The 16711-nt window shown below is 33.0% G+C and overlaps 1 protein-coding gene and 1 long non-coding RNA gene across 6 annotated transcripts in view; one reads left to right on the top strand and one right to left on the bottom strand.

Annotated features, from left to right (window-relative positions):
- The window catches only part of PTPRQ (protein tyrosine phosphatase receptor type Q), a 238146-nt gene that overhangs the window by 203266 nt on the left and 18169 nt on the right, over positions 1–16711 (top strand). For all 3 annotated transcript variants that reach the window (XM_074402503.1, XM_074402504.1, XM_074402505.1), the window contains 3 exons: positions 3557–3638; positions 6721–6811; positions 12376–12452. In XM_074402503.1, the coding sequence (XP_074258604.1) occupies positions 3557–3638; positions 6721–6811; positions 12376–12452 (250 nt within the window). The remainder of the gene's footprint in view (positions 1–3556; positions 3639–6720; positions 6812–12375; positions 12453–16711) is intronic.
- Positions 3633–16711, bottom strand: part of LOC141585100 (uncharacterized) — a 59738-nt gene continuing 46659 nt past the window's right edge. For 2 of the 3 annotated variants that reach the window (XR_012518406.1, XR_012518408.1), the window contains one exon: positions 4269–6332. This is a non-coding gene — a long non-coding RNA (uncharacterized LOC141585100). Of the gene's footprint in view, positions 3906–4268; positions 6333–16711 lie in introns of those variants that run through there. The other variant, XR_012518407.1, reaches the window with a different exon arrangement.

Genomic DNA, 16711 nt, shown 5'->3' with positions numbered 1-16711 from the left:
GACCTAAAAATAGAAATCCCATTTGACCCAGCAATCCCATTACTGGGTATATATCCAAAGGATTATAAATCATTCTACTACAAGGACACGTGCACACGAATGTTCATTGCAGCACTGTTTACAATAGCAAAGACCTGGAACCAACCCAAATGCCCAACGATGATAGACTGGATAGGGAAAATGTGGTACATATACACCATGGAATATTATGCAGCCATCAAAAACGATGAGTTCACGTCCTTTATAGGGACATGGATGAACCTGGAAACCATCATTCTCAGCAAACTGACACAAGAGCAGAAAATCAAACACCGTATATTCTCGCTCATAGGCGGGTGTTGAACAATGAGAACACATGGACACAGGGAGGGGAGCACTACACACTGGGGTCTGTTGGGGGGAAATGGGGGAGGGGCGGGGGGTGGGGAGGTGGGAAGAGATAGCATGGGGAGAAATGACAGATACAGGTGAGGGGACGGAAGGCAGCAAAGCACACTGCCATGTGTGTACCTATGCAACAATCTTGCATGTTCATCACATGTACCCCAAAACCTAAAATGCAATTAAAAAAAAAAAAAAAAAAAAACTATCCTTAGGTGGACATCACAAAACACATCATTATTATCCCTCTTGAGGGACAAGGGAGCTGAGGTATTTATTCACCAACTCTGGTTTGTCATTGGTTGACAGCTGTTTCTGGAGGCTCTCCAATGCTTCCAGCCTGCATGCAGGAAACACTCAGGAGAGAGTGGCAGGTGCTTCTAGTAGTAAACCATCTCCTTGCATGGGAATGTCGAGTATTTAGGCGACGTGGGTCAGGCACCAATGGTATCTGTATGAACTTTTAAAAATGTGAGTTTCACAGCACTTAATAAATTTGCAATGATGTGTTTCTGCAAATATATATATACAGTTAGTGAGAGATTTTAAATGCAAAATGAATTAAGAAAAGTGAAACAAAAGCAACTTTTGGTAGAGTTTTTCACTAAATAGACATGGACTTAAAACAAAAAATATATATTTATTCAATTAATCATAACTCTGAACTGAAGAATGGAAATAAATAACATCTATTTTAGATTCTAGTTAACCCAGTAGAAATACTTTTTTTTAGTACCGGCTCAATTAATCCTCCAGGAAAAAGGAATCTCTCCACTATAGGATGGCAGTCTCATTGTCCTTATATAGGTGGACCACGAGCCTGTCACTAAATCAGATATAGTGTGCTTAAATTTTACAAATTACAATGGAATATTATTTTCTGTTGTTATGAAAGTTATCTCCACACAGCTGAAGAGTTTCTATGTCCATGTGTTAGCAGGAAAATAGATCGTGCTAATCAAAGCATCTCAGTCATTTATATCTTAAGTTCAGTTAATCAGAATTTGCCCAAAACAACCCTCTATTCTTTCCTATTTCTGAAGAAAAAGATAGCATTGGAGCATTGGGCAACAAGCTATCTTAAGTGAGCTAGATAGTATGTGTGGTTGTAACCCGTAGTTGTCTTTCTTTCTTGCTGGTCTCTGCTGAGGGGTATTTTCAACCAAGATTGATTGTTGCTTCAGTCCCCACTGCATCTGTTACTATGTCAGAGATATTTCCAGTGCCTCCAATATTCAGACATTCTATTTTCCCTTCCTCAAATCAAAGATTCTTCTCATTTGGTAGCCCTTTCAGCCATCTCCATAACCATCTAGTCAGGAATTCTTTCTTGCTTTCTTTAAATCACTCTAGGGTATTGTGAGGCACTCTTAAGCTTATTAACCAAGACTTTTTGTTACCCACTGCTACTTTGTCACTTAGATGCCCTGTTTGGTAATGGGATAGTCTACCACCTTATGTTTACCCTGAGAAGCTAGAAGATACAATATCTCCTTCTGCTTGGGGGCACGCATCATTAATTGAGAATTCTATCATTTTGCTTTGTTATACCTGCTTCAGCACTCCCATATATTTCAACAATTCTGGTATTGTAATGAAATATACTTCCTTTTAATTCATGTTTCCTCCATCAAATACACCTCTTTTTGACTATTTTTATATGTATTATGCTATGTTTTTCAATCCAATTATTTGCTTTTATTCATTCTTCAAAAAACATAACTTTTTATAAAAATTCTTCAATTAAAGAATATAGTAAAATCCCTAATAGTATTTTAAATTTAAAACTTTGAAAAAGTCATATGTTCTTTACTTCCTTTCATTATATTTTGTGCCTTTTGTGTTTTTTGCAGTGCTAATTTGTTGTGCATGACATAAATCTTATTAATGATACATGCATCTCTAAGTTTGTGAGTGTTGTGTAATCTGTTTAGTTGTTAAAAAAAGATTTCTGTTTTTTCAAAGTATAAATAATTTGGCCAACGATTTGTCACAAAAATAGGTCTAAAATATGGAAATAGTTACAATTTATTGTTTTTGTGTATTTATCCAAACTCACTCATTAAACAATACCAAGGCAATGTGATGTCATTTTTCATAGATTCATTCTATCTGGTTCAGCACTTTCTATAGATAGAGGAAATATTTTTTAAATCTGCATTAACTCTTTTAGACCACTAAATACCATGCAATATATTAAAAAGTGACCTATTTTTAATGTAGTATCCTAAGTGCCTAGCATTTTCAGGCATTTATAATAATAATACCTTTTTGGCTGGAGGAAGAAGCTAAATTATTTGCCATGTTTGAGTCCAAATAGTATAATTTCAAAAAAATTAAATGAAATTTAAAATAATGATCACATATTAAAGGCAAAGCACATTTTAAATTATTTATTTATTATAATTTTCTGATTTTAATCTACATTTCCCTCAGAATTAGTCGTCCATTCTGACTCACAATGCATTTAACACAATCTCTATTGCAGGTTACTTAGTTATAGGAAATCCATCAAGTAAGTTTGTTAATATTTTTTCTTCTTTTTGAATATTAAAGTTAGATGACTGACTCAGTAGAACTTTAATGTGTGATTCACCTTTTGTATGTTTGCTGGAAAAACCTCCAAGCTGGATATAAATCATAAAAGCATGACTAATTGCATGGTAACTGGAGAAATGCTTTCTCTCTCTCTGGGGTGAAGCCTGCATGTCTGTATTTTAGCTTGGGAAGTAATACGGGGATATTTAAACTCCTTGGGGTTTAAAAACCATGTCATTATGAGAATGAGGTCACTGCAATATTTTATATCTTCTAAAACCTTGTAATGTATAAAATGTTTTCTGTCTGACAAAGAGGTATTATGTGCTTTAGGATTCAGTGATAACTTTATGCTCTTACATTTACCTGAAAAACTTTCTTCATTAAAGTGCTAAATCCTTCATTTAATGTCACTAAAATATTGAAGGAATTTTGTACCATGAATACAAAGAAAGTGAGCTTAAAGAGGACAGGTTAACTTTATAAATATAACAGAGTGACTTTAAAGGGCTGTGTTGTTTGTGGTTTTTGAGAGATCCATTGTTCTTTAACTCGTTAACAGTGAAGCTAGTGCCAATGTTAAAGGGAACAAATACAATCTAACATGACCCCATTTTACACCTTTCTTTACTTGGAGGCCAATAAGCAAGAAATCCTTCCTGCAACATGTTGAAGAGCTTTGCACAAACAACAACCTAAAGTTTCAAGAAGAATTTTCGGTATGTTACTAGCAGTTGTCACAACATTGCAAGACCTCCAGTCGTTTCATGTGTCACATTTCATGTCCATTTTAAGCATACAAGGCCATGAAGGACTCTGGCCTTGATAATCAATACCCAATTACCAGGTTGATTGTTTTGATAGTAATGTTATACTGGGCAGCCTCTGGTGCAACCTGATCAGAATTATTCACCTGCTGTGTCAGGAAAGGTGCTCTTCTTCAGACCTCCCCTGTATTGGCAGCATGACCTTGTCTCTTCTTTGCTCTTTCATCCAGATGTAGATGCAAATATAGAATGATGTATTCATTAGTTTTTGTTTATAATCAAGGTTTAGGTCAGACTATACATGTAGTTTTATATTTAAGTAATATTTTACATTTAGATACTAAATTATTTCACCTACTTGGTTTACATGTGTGATATAGATGAATGTGAGACCAGAACTTGAGGCTTCCAGAAACTATAAATAAAAATTATTTCTAGAACTGTCCAAAACTTAAGAAAAAAAAGAGATAAGTAATAAAATAGATAAGTAATGTCCATGTTTTATAGGAACCTTTTAAATACTACTATGGAATAAATGCTGTATCATATAATGAAAATATATAAAATTAAGAATTTGTCACTTTAAATCTACTTAAAAGTTGGAAATAGTCTTATTGTTTTCAACATTCTGTATATCCATATAATTGAAATTATTTAAAAACATAAGGTAGATATAAAATTTGCAAACTACTTTAAGACTTATAAGCATCTTTTCTAACTTAGATGATTTTATTATTAAAAAAGAAAGATTTCTAAATGCCACCAAAAACATTATTTCTATTTTGTTTTCCATGAACTTCCCATTGTGTGTACTTCTGAAACAAAGAATAAAAAATCAGTTTAAATAATTCAGAATTATAATATTTCAGTCTCTTAGGGAATAATAACAAAAATGAGAAAAGATTAATTGCATTTCTTGCAGCCTTTTGGTTATGCTTCTTAAGTAATATTGGTCTGGACTTAACAAAATCAATGGTGCCATAAAATTCTTCCTAGCATTTAGACAGCATTTGCTCAATTTTTCTGGAGCAAAAGTGTAATTTCACTAGAATAAGAGCGAATATAATTACATTATGCATGACCGAGTAGATAAAAAGTTTTATTAGCAATAACAGTTTCACATATACATGAGAAAGTTTCTAGTTTAACTTTTTTGAAGACTACAGTCTTAAGAACTTTTTAAAAATTGTATTTTTTTAATGCTTGAGAATTTTTAAATGAAAATTATTAAATTACTATGTTCTAGTAAACACATTTTTGTTTCATATATGTGATAAACCTTTTAACTTAGGACATATTTATTAACACCTTAAAAATGTATAAGTTCCTGCTATATGATAGGTATTGTATCTGGCACATTGATATATATTAATTCAACACTTACCAGCTAAGTGACTTTGGGCAAATTACTTAAACTCACTGTGCCTCAATATCTTTGTTTGTAAAATGATAATATCTACTTTATTAAATTATGACTATAAAATGATTGAATATAAGCAATACTAAGAACGGTAGCTGGCACAAGTATTAGCTGTGATGATGATAAATTTCTACCATAAAGAAGTTCATATTATGGTAAGAACTGCAGATGTGGATAAAAATTGCAAATATACTTTATCATGGTGAAGATAGTCATAAAGATTGAGGATAAAATCTGTTTGTATATCAGCCAGAAAAGACTTCATAAAAAAGCTGACTTTTGAGATGAACTTTAGGATGAGCAAAAATCCAATGAGAAGGTAAAGGAAAAAAGGTGTTCCAGAGGGAAGAAAAGGATAAGAATGCAAAAGCAGTCTTAACTTATCTGTGGTCCCACTAAAAAGAGAGGAAACAACAGGAGAAAGAGCTAAATAGGGAGATCTGATCTGTGGCCTTGTGCACCCTGATAAGCATAGGACTGCCCAGTATACTATTACCATCCAGTCAACCTGGTGTTTGAGCATTGCTTACCAAAGCCAGAGCTTTCATATAAAAATGGAAATTTTCATATGAAATAATTATAAAATATAAGTGCTCTTTCAGTTCACTTAAACTCACTTGTTTTCTCCCTTCTTTATGTATTTCCAAAACTTTGACAAAAGGAAGCTGTTCTAGGACTCCTCATTGGGTTGAAAAAAATTTTTTTAAGCCTTTGGTGCCAACACATCAGAATTCAGATCTTATACTATTCCTGTCCCTTAATACATACCCACATGTAAACAATTGTCCAGATTTTATTTTTGAGGAAAAATAAGGAAGGGAAACTTATCCAATTAAAATAAATAATTTATGTTGATGTTGAAAAACTGTTAAAACATTGTTAGTGCTTTTATGGAATTTGGTAAGTTGAGATTTCTAAAATGGAAAACTGTAAATTTCATAAATGTAAATTTTAAGCTCGACAAAATAATGAACATATTGTCTTATATCAGACAATTTTAATGATGCTTGCTTTGCCAAGAGCAAGGTAGATGGATAATATCATAATTTTTCATCTAATGCCAATAATAGATCTTCTTAACACTTCATCTGCATCTGATAATTCTTCATCACACCTTTGCATTCCATTATTGATTTAACAATGCCTACTGAGAACAGGAATTGACCTCTGGCATCTTCTCAAACTGACCAATGTTGTACCAATTAATAGGCATGAAATCACAGTGCCTGAGGAGAAAAAACAAAAAATAAATCATTGAAATCCCTCTTCCTACTAAGTAGACATTAAAATATTAAACCTTAGTGTGTACCCAATGAAACATTCGTAACATATGGAAAATGGTCACTAACATGATTGCCACAGCTTAAGCCTTCCCGAAGTGCAAAGAAATTATCTCAGAAAGGCCAATAGCCCAACTGACCGACTTTATTCAGGATATTTGTGGTGAAAGCTTAGGTCAACTCATTACTGTTAACTTGGCCTTGTTTCCACAGTTATGATAGGTGCTTTTAATTTAATTTTTTTAAGGTTTAGAACAAATAACTCTCTTTTAATTAGTAAAATTTCTTGTTTACCTCTGTTAAATGTAAACTTTGCAATGACTTTATTTTACAGGAATTACCGAAATTTCTTCAGGATCTTTCTTCAACTGATGCTGATCTGCCTTGGAATAGAGCAAAAAACCGCTTCCCAAACATAAAACCATGTATGTGCACTTGTTGGTTTTGGTTTAGCTAGGAAGTATTTTTAAATGACTACCATCTTAACTTTTTTTGTTGTTTCCTTAATATGTTTTATATTAATTGAATTATAATAATGTATTCTGTTGGCAGCGACTATCAAATTATATTTCTTTCACTTTGTTCATATTTATTTAAAGTTAGTTTATGTGATTTTCAGTTTGTTCACACAAGTTCATTTATGCAGGTGCAAGAAACTGTAGACCTAATAGTTTCTTAGCTTTGTAATTTAACCCAAGTAACAAACCTGTTTAACATCTTCCTACAGACCTAGCATCAAATGCAAAGAGAAAATTTACACTTAGTTCACTTAGTTTTGTGCATTAGTTTCCCTTAAGAGCATAGCAGTGTTTCCTACGGAACATAAAAAAACGCATTGTAAAATATTCATTGAAGATCAGAGTAAATGTGTACTTACGTGAATTCGTTTTACAAATGAAGCAGAAGCAGGATTGTGCTTTACTGTAGTAAACACAGCTTCATTTTTCTTTTTTTTTTTTTTTTTTTTTTGTGGAGGGGAACTGAAACTGCCCAACATTTTTCAGTCAATAAGAAAATAAAGTATTATTTTTTAAAGAATTAACAGTGATGTGAAAGGAAAATATGACATTTTTCTGTTACTAATAGGTATATGTTTAATATTATATTTTTGAACAGATATATATCCCAATTATCAATATTCTGATTCAATACATTTTACACTATGAAATTAAAATGTGATACTGTGATGTCCTGAAACACGTTTTCAAAGTCTAGAGTTTTAAAATGTTCCCAGTTTTAAAGATAATATTCACCTGTGTGTATATATTGTTTTCTATACCTTTAAAAATGTATATTGGGGAAATTGCTATAGTTCTTAAAACTTGAGCTCTTCTTTCCAAAAAGACATAGACCTAGAGAAGGATGTAATCACAGAGTGTCAAATTGTAAAGGATATGCATAGGAAGAAACAGACCAAATTCCGATATTATGGAACTAGAGAATATGAAGTTCACGAAGGAAACACATTTAAGAAAACATGATATAGGGGTTAGTAATCTACTAGAATCTGTTAATTTCTAAGAACTAGAATAGGATGAAAACACAAATAGCTTTAACCACCTAAATCCTTTCTGCAATAAAACAAATCATAAATAAATGATCTTAAGAGCAAGATGACAAATAAGATTTTGTTTTAGGAAATAAGCATTCATAATTCCCTCCCTCCCTCCCTTCCTTCCTTCCTTCCTGCCTGCCTGCCTTCTCTCCCTCCCTCCTTTCCTTTTTCTCTCTTCTTTCTCTCCTCTTTCTCTCCTTTCTCCTTTCTCTCTTTCTGTTCTTTCTTCCTTCCTTTCTTTCTTTCTCTTTCTTTCTTTCTTTCTTTCTTTCTTTCTTTCTTTCTTTCTTTCTTTCTTTCTCTTTCTTTTCCTTTCTTCTTTCTTTCTTCTTTCTCTTTCTTCTTTCATTCTTTCTTCTCTTTCTCTCTCGCCCCCCTCCCCTCCCCCTCTACCCTCTCCATCTCTCCCCCTTTCCTCCTCCCCTTTCTTCTCCCCTCCCCCTTCCCCTTTGCCCGCCCTTCCCCCTTCCCCCTTCCCCTTTGCCCTCCCCTCCCCTCCCCTTCCCTTCCTTTCTTTCCTTTCTTCCTTTCTTTCTTTTTGGAGTTTTGCTTTTGTTGCCCAGGCTGGAGTGCAGTGGCAAAATCTCTGCTCACTGCAATCCCCACCTCCTGAGTTCAAGCGATTCTCCAGTCTCGGCCTCCCAAGTAGCTGGGATTACAGGCACGCCCCACCATGCCTGGCTAATTTTATATTCTTAGTAGAGACGGGATTTCACCATGTTGGTCAGGCTGGTTAAATTTCGAAGACCAGAACCTTTTATTCTTCATTTTAGAGAGTTACCCTAGATTGGGTACAATGTAAGTTTAAAAGTTATGGACATTTCCTTTTTTTTTTTTTTTTTTTTTTTCCTGAGTCTTGCTATGTCGCCAGGCTGGAGTGAGTGCAGTGGCACGATCTCAGCTCACTGCAACCTCTGTCTTCCAGGTTCAAGCGACTCTCCTGCCTCAGCCTCCTGAGTAGCTGGGACTACAGGCATGAGCCACCACACCTGGCTAATTTTTTGTATTTCAGTAGAGACGGGGTTTAACTAAGACCAGGATGATCTCGATCTCCTGACCTTATGATTCGCTGCCTCGGCCTCCCAAAGTGCTGGGATTACAGGCCAGAGCCACCGCGTCCAACCCCATTCCCATATTTTTATATTTATCTGCACCTAAATTTCATCCAAACTATTTGCTTCATGCTTATTTGGTGGTATTCTGTGAAAAGAAATAATATAATCTGATTGAAGGACAGTTACTGTGGAATAAGTAGTATTTTTTCCATTGTATAGAATTAATGCCTAATATATCAGTATGTATAAAGTAATTCAAATGCATCTAACTTATTTCCAAGGAGTGTCTAATTTGAAATATGTGATATTTGATATATTAGAAAGTTTTTTTTTACAGTGTGACTTTTCAATTGTTTATTAAGATGTCAGTCCATTATTATCTGGGGTCCCTTTATGAGTACAAGAAATGTTAGACAATTTTAATGTATTACAAATAGGATGAGAAAAGAATAATGGTGGTTGATGGAACTTTACAAATTTAACGTATTACAAATAGGATGAGAAGCGAATAATAGTGGTTGATTAAACAATCTTAAAATAATAAAAAGGACAGGAGTATGACTACCCCGATTTTCCATATTCAAATTAATAAAGATTTCCTGGGTTACAAACCTGTTTCCCCACTAACTACATAAGTGAATCTGGACATATTATTCAGTGGATAATCTGGACATAAATTAGATGAAATAATGCTGTAGATCACTTTGTCCAGTATTGGAACACAGGAAATATTCAACATATTAGTTCTTATCTTATTGGTTAATAGATCACTTCCTTTTAAGAGCTGCTAACTTTCTGGGTGAATAAGATTAATTCGTAGGCATTTAAGCTACTATCTGGAGATAACAAGCCCAAGTCTCTAGCCTGGGTTAGAAACCAAGCTGTAAAGTCACAGCCACATCTATTCGATGGGCAAGTACATCTCTCTCTCTCTCTCTCTCTCTCTCTCTCTCTCTCTCTCTCTCACACACACACACACACACACACACACACACACACACACAAACACACACACAAACACACACACACAGGCACGCACGCACACACTAGAAACAAGCAAATAAGATGTTTAAGTAGATTCTCCTATTGTACTTGCAGAGAACCCATAAAGCTGAAGAAAATTTATTTTCCCTATAGAGACTGAATTCATTTTAATATAATTTGAATTTTATCTTGACCCAGCTAAATTAAGTGTATTGTTTCTCTCCCCAAAGTAATGCAGAAAGTAGAATGCCAAATATCACAGTATGTTTTAGAAGACGTAAGCTAATAACACTTTTAAGATACTAGAATTAGGAGCAAATACTTGCAGAAGAGTTTCCAGATCTCCATTTGACAGACAACTATGACCTTCAGAAATATTCCAACACCAGGAAGAAAAGCTTAACTTGTTGTTGACTCAGATAGTTATAATGAGATATATCTAGTGAATGGAAGCATAATGATTCTCTTCCTTAGATACAGGACTAGTTACAATGTCATTAAAATAAATCATACAAAATTCCATAATTGCAGGACATAAATCATTTGCAGAAATGTGTTTAATCATTCCCATTTCTAACCATAACCACACTGGGCAAGCAATTGTATATAACTAATTCATTTTAACAAATTACGTGCTTAAGTTTTAAGAACCCAAGAACATGTATTGAGTGCCTGTTATAAGCTTTCACGTAAATTTTCTTCAAGAGGGTTATACAAAGTCTATGTTATAATGACATCTTATAGCTGAGATAACCAAGGAACGGAGAAGCTAAGCAATTTACCCAAGGCCAAATGTATGGTAGGCAGATCATCTGGAATTCAGACCCAATCCTTTTTACCCATTTTCTTCCTTGAAAACAAACAAAAACCTGTCAAAGCAACTAGTAGTGGATATTTCCTGTCATTTCCATGCTTAGTTAAAATTATTCCTGGATGTTTCAATTACAGTATCAACTTGGTACTTTCTCAGGAAAAAATAATTTCTGACATTTTTCTTTGAAGAAAAGTAATGAGTACAAGGTATCTAATTTTACTAGGTCTTAAAATATTCTTAAAAATAATAATTAGAAATCCGAAAGAAAGAATAGGCAGATAAATTAATGGAAAAATATAAATGGTCTAGAGATATATCTAACTACCTAGAAAATAAAGTGGTGTTTTGAATCAGGGAGAAAAGAGGAAATGTTTAAAAATTGATACTATTTGTTGTTCCAATGACAACAGATAAACAATAAAAGATGTATCTATACCTCATTCCTCAAAAACAATAACAAAAATAGCCCCAATGGGCCAAAGTTTGAAATACTTAAAACCAGAAAAATCCATGAAATTTTCAGAAGAAACTAGGACTGTAAAAATAATAATAATTTGGTATGACAAACAACTTTGACAAGTGGGACAAAATCCAGAAGCCAAAGTGAAAAATAATTAGAAATTTGATTGCATAATAATAGAAATTTTTATATGGCAAAATTGATAGATAAAGTCAAGGACAAATGACAAACTAAAAAGAACATTTCAATTCATATGAATGACAGAAGGCTCTACGAAGCCTTCTGTTTTTAGCATACTTTTTAAAAAAATAAAAATGAGAAAATCCAAAAGGCCATTAAAATGGTCAATAAACATGAGCAAAAAAGCTCAGTTTCTCTTATATTTAAGGAAATCAAAATAAATGTCATGAGACATTAATTTGTATCTGTCAAAAGAACATAATAAATTAAAATGTTTCATAATATCTTGTGATAGTAAAAGTAAGAGAAAACAATTTTTCGAACACTTTGGTTCAGAGTATTAATTCAGTTAGAGAACAATTTAGAAATATTTTTCAGAATTTGGAATGCATATATATAATTTAAAAATTGTACTACTGGTAATTTAGTCTACAAATATACTCCTACATATATGCAAAATTTTAATTATGTCTGTTCAGCATTTTGTAATCACAAAGTGGATCATTTAAATAATAACGGGTTAAATAAGTATGTTACTAAATATTCACACAGTGAAATACTGTATAGTTTTTAAAAGTAATGAGCTACATATCTTTGTTTATGCTGATATGGAAAGATATATATATATATGTATATATATATATATATAAAACTATTTGCAGAACAGACTGTATATCACTCCATTTGTAGCTAAAGAAAATTAGAATGCAAAGAATATGTTTAGAAAATTCTGGAAATATATACAAGGACATATTAATAGTCATTGTCTCTGGGTAGTAGAAATATGGGAGAAGAGATAACTTTTTAAATTTACCGCTGTCTGTGAAGCTGGCATGTTATATTATGAACTCCTTTGTATTACATTTATAGTAAAAAAAAAAAAAAAAATTAGTAACAATGTAAAAAGCCAATTAGTATTGATTCCTTATATTTTCTTCTAGATAATAATAACAGAGTAAAGCTGATAGCTGATGCTGGTGTTCCAGGTTCAGATTATATTAATGCCAGCTACATTTCTGTAAGTTAATATTTTTGTATATTTTATAATTGTATAAAACATAACTACTGAAACTGTGTTACCTTTTCAATTACTTAAAACAACAAATTCATCACAACTCCTATGGACCTTAATATGCTAGCTATTTACAGCCTCATGTTTTAGCCTCATCTTACAGATGGGGATACGGATATGCCTTATAGAAATACTAACTTATCAACAATTATTTCACCCGTTTGCGGCAGATGTTCAACTTCAGTCTACATATCCCTGTATTTTTCTACGAATTCATATATTTTGTTAATGTATTCTCCATCCACGATGAAGTCTGCCAATCTCTGTGAATTAAAAATGATAAATGGACAGTTAGGTCCATGTAATATAAAATTTATTATGCAGCTCTTCCCTTCTAGATTCGCAGTCCTTCAAGGGGTTGATAGCGCTGTCACCATCATAGTTACATTGAAATTTTGTATGCACCCAAGACTTCCACTTGGTTTGCACATTCATGGAATCTTAAACAAGGAAGTGCCCTTAATTTGACCATTCACCTTGGAACGCTATTCCTGTCAGCCTCTCTTAGCACTGATTCACTCACTTTTTCCTAATTTGTAAACAGTGTAGGAATCATTGTTCATTTCCTAAGAATCTGAACAATGATTCTATCTCTGAGCAACTCTGTTTTACAGTTGTTGTTTCTGTTTTTTTTTCTTTTAAACTAAGTTATGTCCTTTATCTTTTTACCCACTGATGTCATTCTAATGCATAGCAAGCTTAACCATCTTCATTACAGTGAATCTACAAATAGATGAAGATTCCCTCTGCTGCCCACACTCTCCAGAGGCTGTTTCTTATTCATAGGTCTTCTCACTTATACCTGCTATTTCCTTCAGTTCTATTAAGGCTCTTGTTATATGATGTTTCACCTTTTCCCCAACATCAAACATACCTGTGGTGTGTCCCCGTGCCTCCAAGCCTTTGTCAAGGGTGAAAAAAAAAGAATTCATTCTAAATTCTATATTGGTTGATAATTAATCTAAAATTACAATCATATATTGGATCCTATTGTCAAAGGAGGGACTAATGGGAGAATTTAAGACTTTTCAATCAGAGAAGTGAAGGAAAGTTTGGAGAAGCTAAGGTATTCTTTAAATTTCGTTCTATTTTTATGATAGAACTTTAAATATGTATTTAAAGTTATATGTATATCTTATACATTTACTATCATTGTAACATTTTATTCATTTATTAAATGATTGATTCCCTTAAAAATGTAATTCTTCTGTAAACATTTTGGTGAAGTCTTATGCTTACTAATTTCCATTGTAATCTAAACTCAACAGCATGTTGAAGTTTTACTTGGATTTACAAAATGATGCATATGCGCATTTAGATATTTAAATTTAATCACTACTCTAATAATCAAATGCCATCAAGTAGAACAAGGACAACTGGTTGTATCAGTGACCTATTGATTCATATCGTTTTTTATTTACCAATAAGTAGATACAAATCAACAGCTCATATTGTCTAATGTTCCATCAGGGATGACAGTACAGGATATGACTATAATTAAGAAGAAAACCAGACAATTTTAGTAGGTGTAGCCAAACCACACAGATTATATAAGCAAAGTAATTTTCACAACCCCCTAGTGTTCCCTTTAAATATTATAGATTGTCAACAGACAGCTATGAGCAAATGATAACGTGATATGAGCAATAATCTAGGAAGCCTGAAGATATATATTCTGCTGTAATCAAGTGATGTTGTAATATAATAAATCTTACAACGAAGTCCCTATGACTCAATGTAATGATATGCATAATTATTGCTGAGCTGCATGGCAAGCAGGCTCAGCTGGAAAGTACTTTACAAGAAGGCAGATTTCCATATTGGGGCTGGCAGTGTACTGTAGCACTCAGAGAAATCTCCTTTGCTTGGGATTTCAGGAACAAATGAGAATAGATACAGCAATGGTACTGTAGTGGCCCTTACTTTCCACCTCCATATTCACACAATCTTCACTTCATAAAGAATGTCTGATATCTCAATTTTCCCCTACTCCCGAGTTTTGTTCAACAGCACCTCCAACTAAAAGTTCATAAACACTTGTACCAGGAGCAAATGACAGAGGCCCTCTATGAATGGATTCTCGGTTTCAATTTCCTTGGAAGCTTATAGCAAAGGGAAGAGAACTATAGAAGGAGGTAGGAAAGAAACAAAATAACTGGTGTTCAGATAGAAACATGAAAAACTGAAATCTGGGGAAGAGACAGAGGAGGACCAGCAGATGGTCTGAGGGATGTATGTTAAGACTGGGATATTCCAGCCCAGGGTTTGTGACTAGGTTAACATGCCAATGTGTGTTTTCCTCTGCCCTTGGCCATTCTCAGGAATGGTGCTCCCAGAGTTAGGACTTGGGAATGCTGGAAGATTTTTGACGAAGGATAGACAGTGAAAGAGGTAGGAAGAAGTGATATTGCAGCCCCATAATCTGCCACCAATTGTACAAATGAGTTTAGAAATATTTTCAAGAGAGTCAAAATTGAAAATACTATGATTTTGGGTATAAGAGGAAGGCTCTGACCCCCACCCCCAAATTATCTCTACTGTCAGCTTGAGATGCCTGCAACTGCTATAACTTGATGACAGCTTTTAACACAACTAGAGATTAAAGGCTATCATGCAAATGGTTGCAGTAACATCAGAAACGTTAGATTTGTTCCCACGTTGATAGAGCATTATAATACTAAAGAATTTTGTGTCCCTGAAAAAGTGAAATAAAAATATCTGGGAGATACATTTTATAAATCAAAAACAATTAATTAATATGAATTGTCCTCTCCTCTTTGATCCCTCCACACTTTGTATATTTAGCATAGCCCTTGTCATATTCTAACTTGTAGTGATCTCATTTATTAATTGCCTTCTCTGTATGAGGAAGAGCATAATGTACTGGGCATTACATGAGGGTGAGCATGTATATTTCCTCTTATCTAAGTACCATGTAGGATGGAGATTCTGTCTTTATGATCTTATTATCAATCCTTCGGTATGCATTGAGGACCCCTAAAACACATTCATATAAAAACACAAACACACATGCATATTTATATGCATTATTTATAAGGATTTTCAAGACAGTTTGGGAGATATTAAGATGAAGTATCTCTGCTTTCAATGACATTGTAATCATGTAAGATGAAAAAATATATATATACATATACACATATGTGTGTATATATATAAATATATTTGTATATGTGTAAAAGTTATATTTTATGTGTATATGTGTATATATGTTTATGTTTATATCCAATGTGTAATTCAGTGAATAATTAAAATATGATTTAGTAGCAATAAATAAAGTAGGGTTAATTATTATTTCTACTTTATCAGTGTAGAAATTTCACTCAAGTTTCAGACCATACAGCTACAAAAATCAGAGAAGGAATTTGAACTCAGGTCCATTTGAACTCTGAAGCATATGTATTTACCCACCTAAATATAATCCTGTATATTTATAAATTATTTATAAATATATAAACATATATACATTTTATACTTGTGTGTATAGATATGTATATGCATATATATATAAATTCTCCCACTATTCACATTTTTAGCAATAGGATCCAATATATTATTGTAATTTTGGAATAATTATCAAACAATATGGAATATAGTGATATATTTGTTTATGCCTATATGTATAAATTTGTACATAAACATATACATATGTGTATATGTATGCACATATATGTACACATACACAGAAACATACACATATAGGCATATGCAAACATATCACCATCAATGCCCAGCACATTTTATTTAGTATAATAAAACAATTGAGGGTGTTTGCTGGAGTAAATATAAACTGCACATTTTACATTTTTTTCCCTAAAGCTAAGCCTACTTACTTTCTTATATGGATAAATAAAGAAAACTTGTTCAAGGACATTGATAGGCATTAAGATGTCATTATCTCCTATATAAATATGGATAAACTTTAATCTAAAAAATATGAATTTTTTGAAAACCTTTACATTTATTGAGCACTTCAAAATTTTCAAAGCAATTTCACATTCCTTGTTTTACAAACAGTCTTCAAAATGACTCTCTGAGGTATGCAATAAAATAATGATTATCTCTAATTTATAATTAGGAAACTGAAGATTAGCTAATTTAAGTAGCCTGCTCAACAGGGTACACTATTAGAAAGGAATAAAGTCAAAATGAGTGTTTTAGTCTCTAGACTACATCCTAGTCTCTAG

The sequence above is a fragment of the Saimiri boliviensis genome, chromosome 7 (genome assembly GCF_048565385.1).
Source record: "Saimiri boliviensis isolate mSaiBol1 chromosome 7, mSaiBol1.pri, whole genome shotgun sequence".
Taxonomy (NCBI): domain Eukaryota; kingdom Metazoa; phylum Chordata; class Mammalia; order Primates; family Cebidae; genus Saimiri; species Saimiri boliviensis.
Note: the sequence above shows the minus strand (reverse complement) of the source record. Positions and strands in the feature narration are given on the sequence as shown.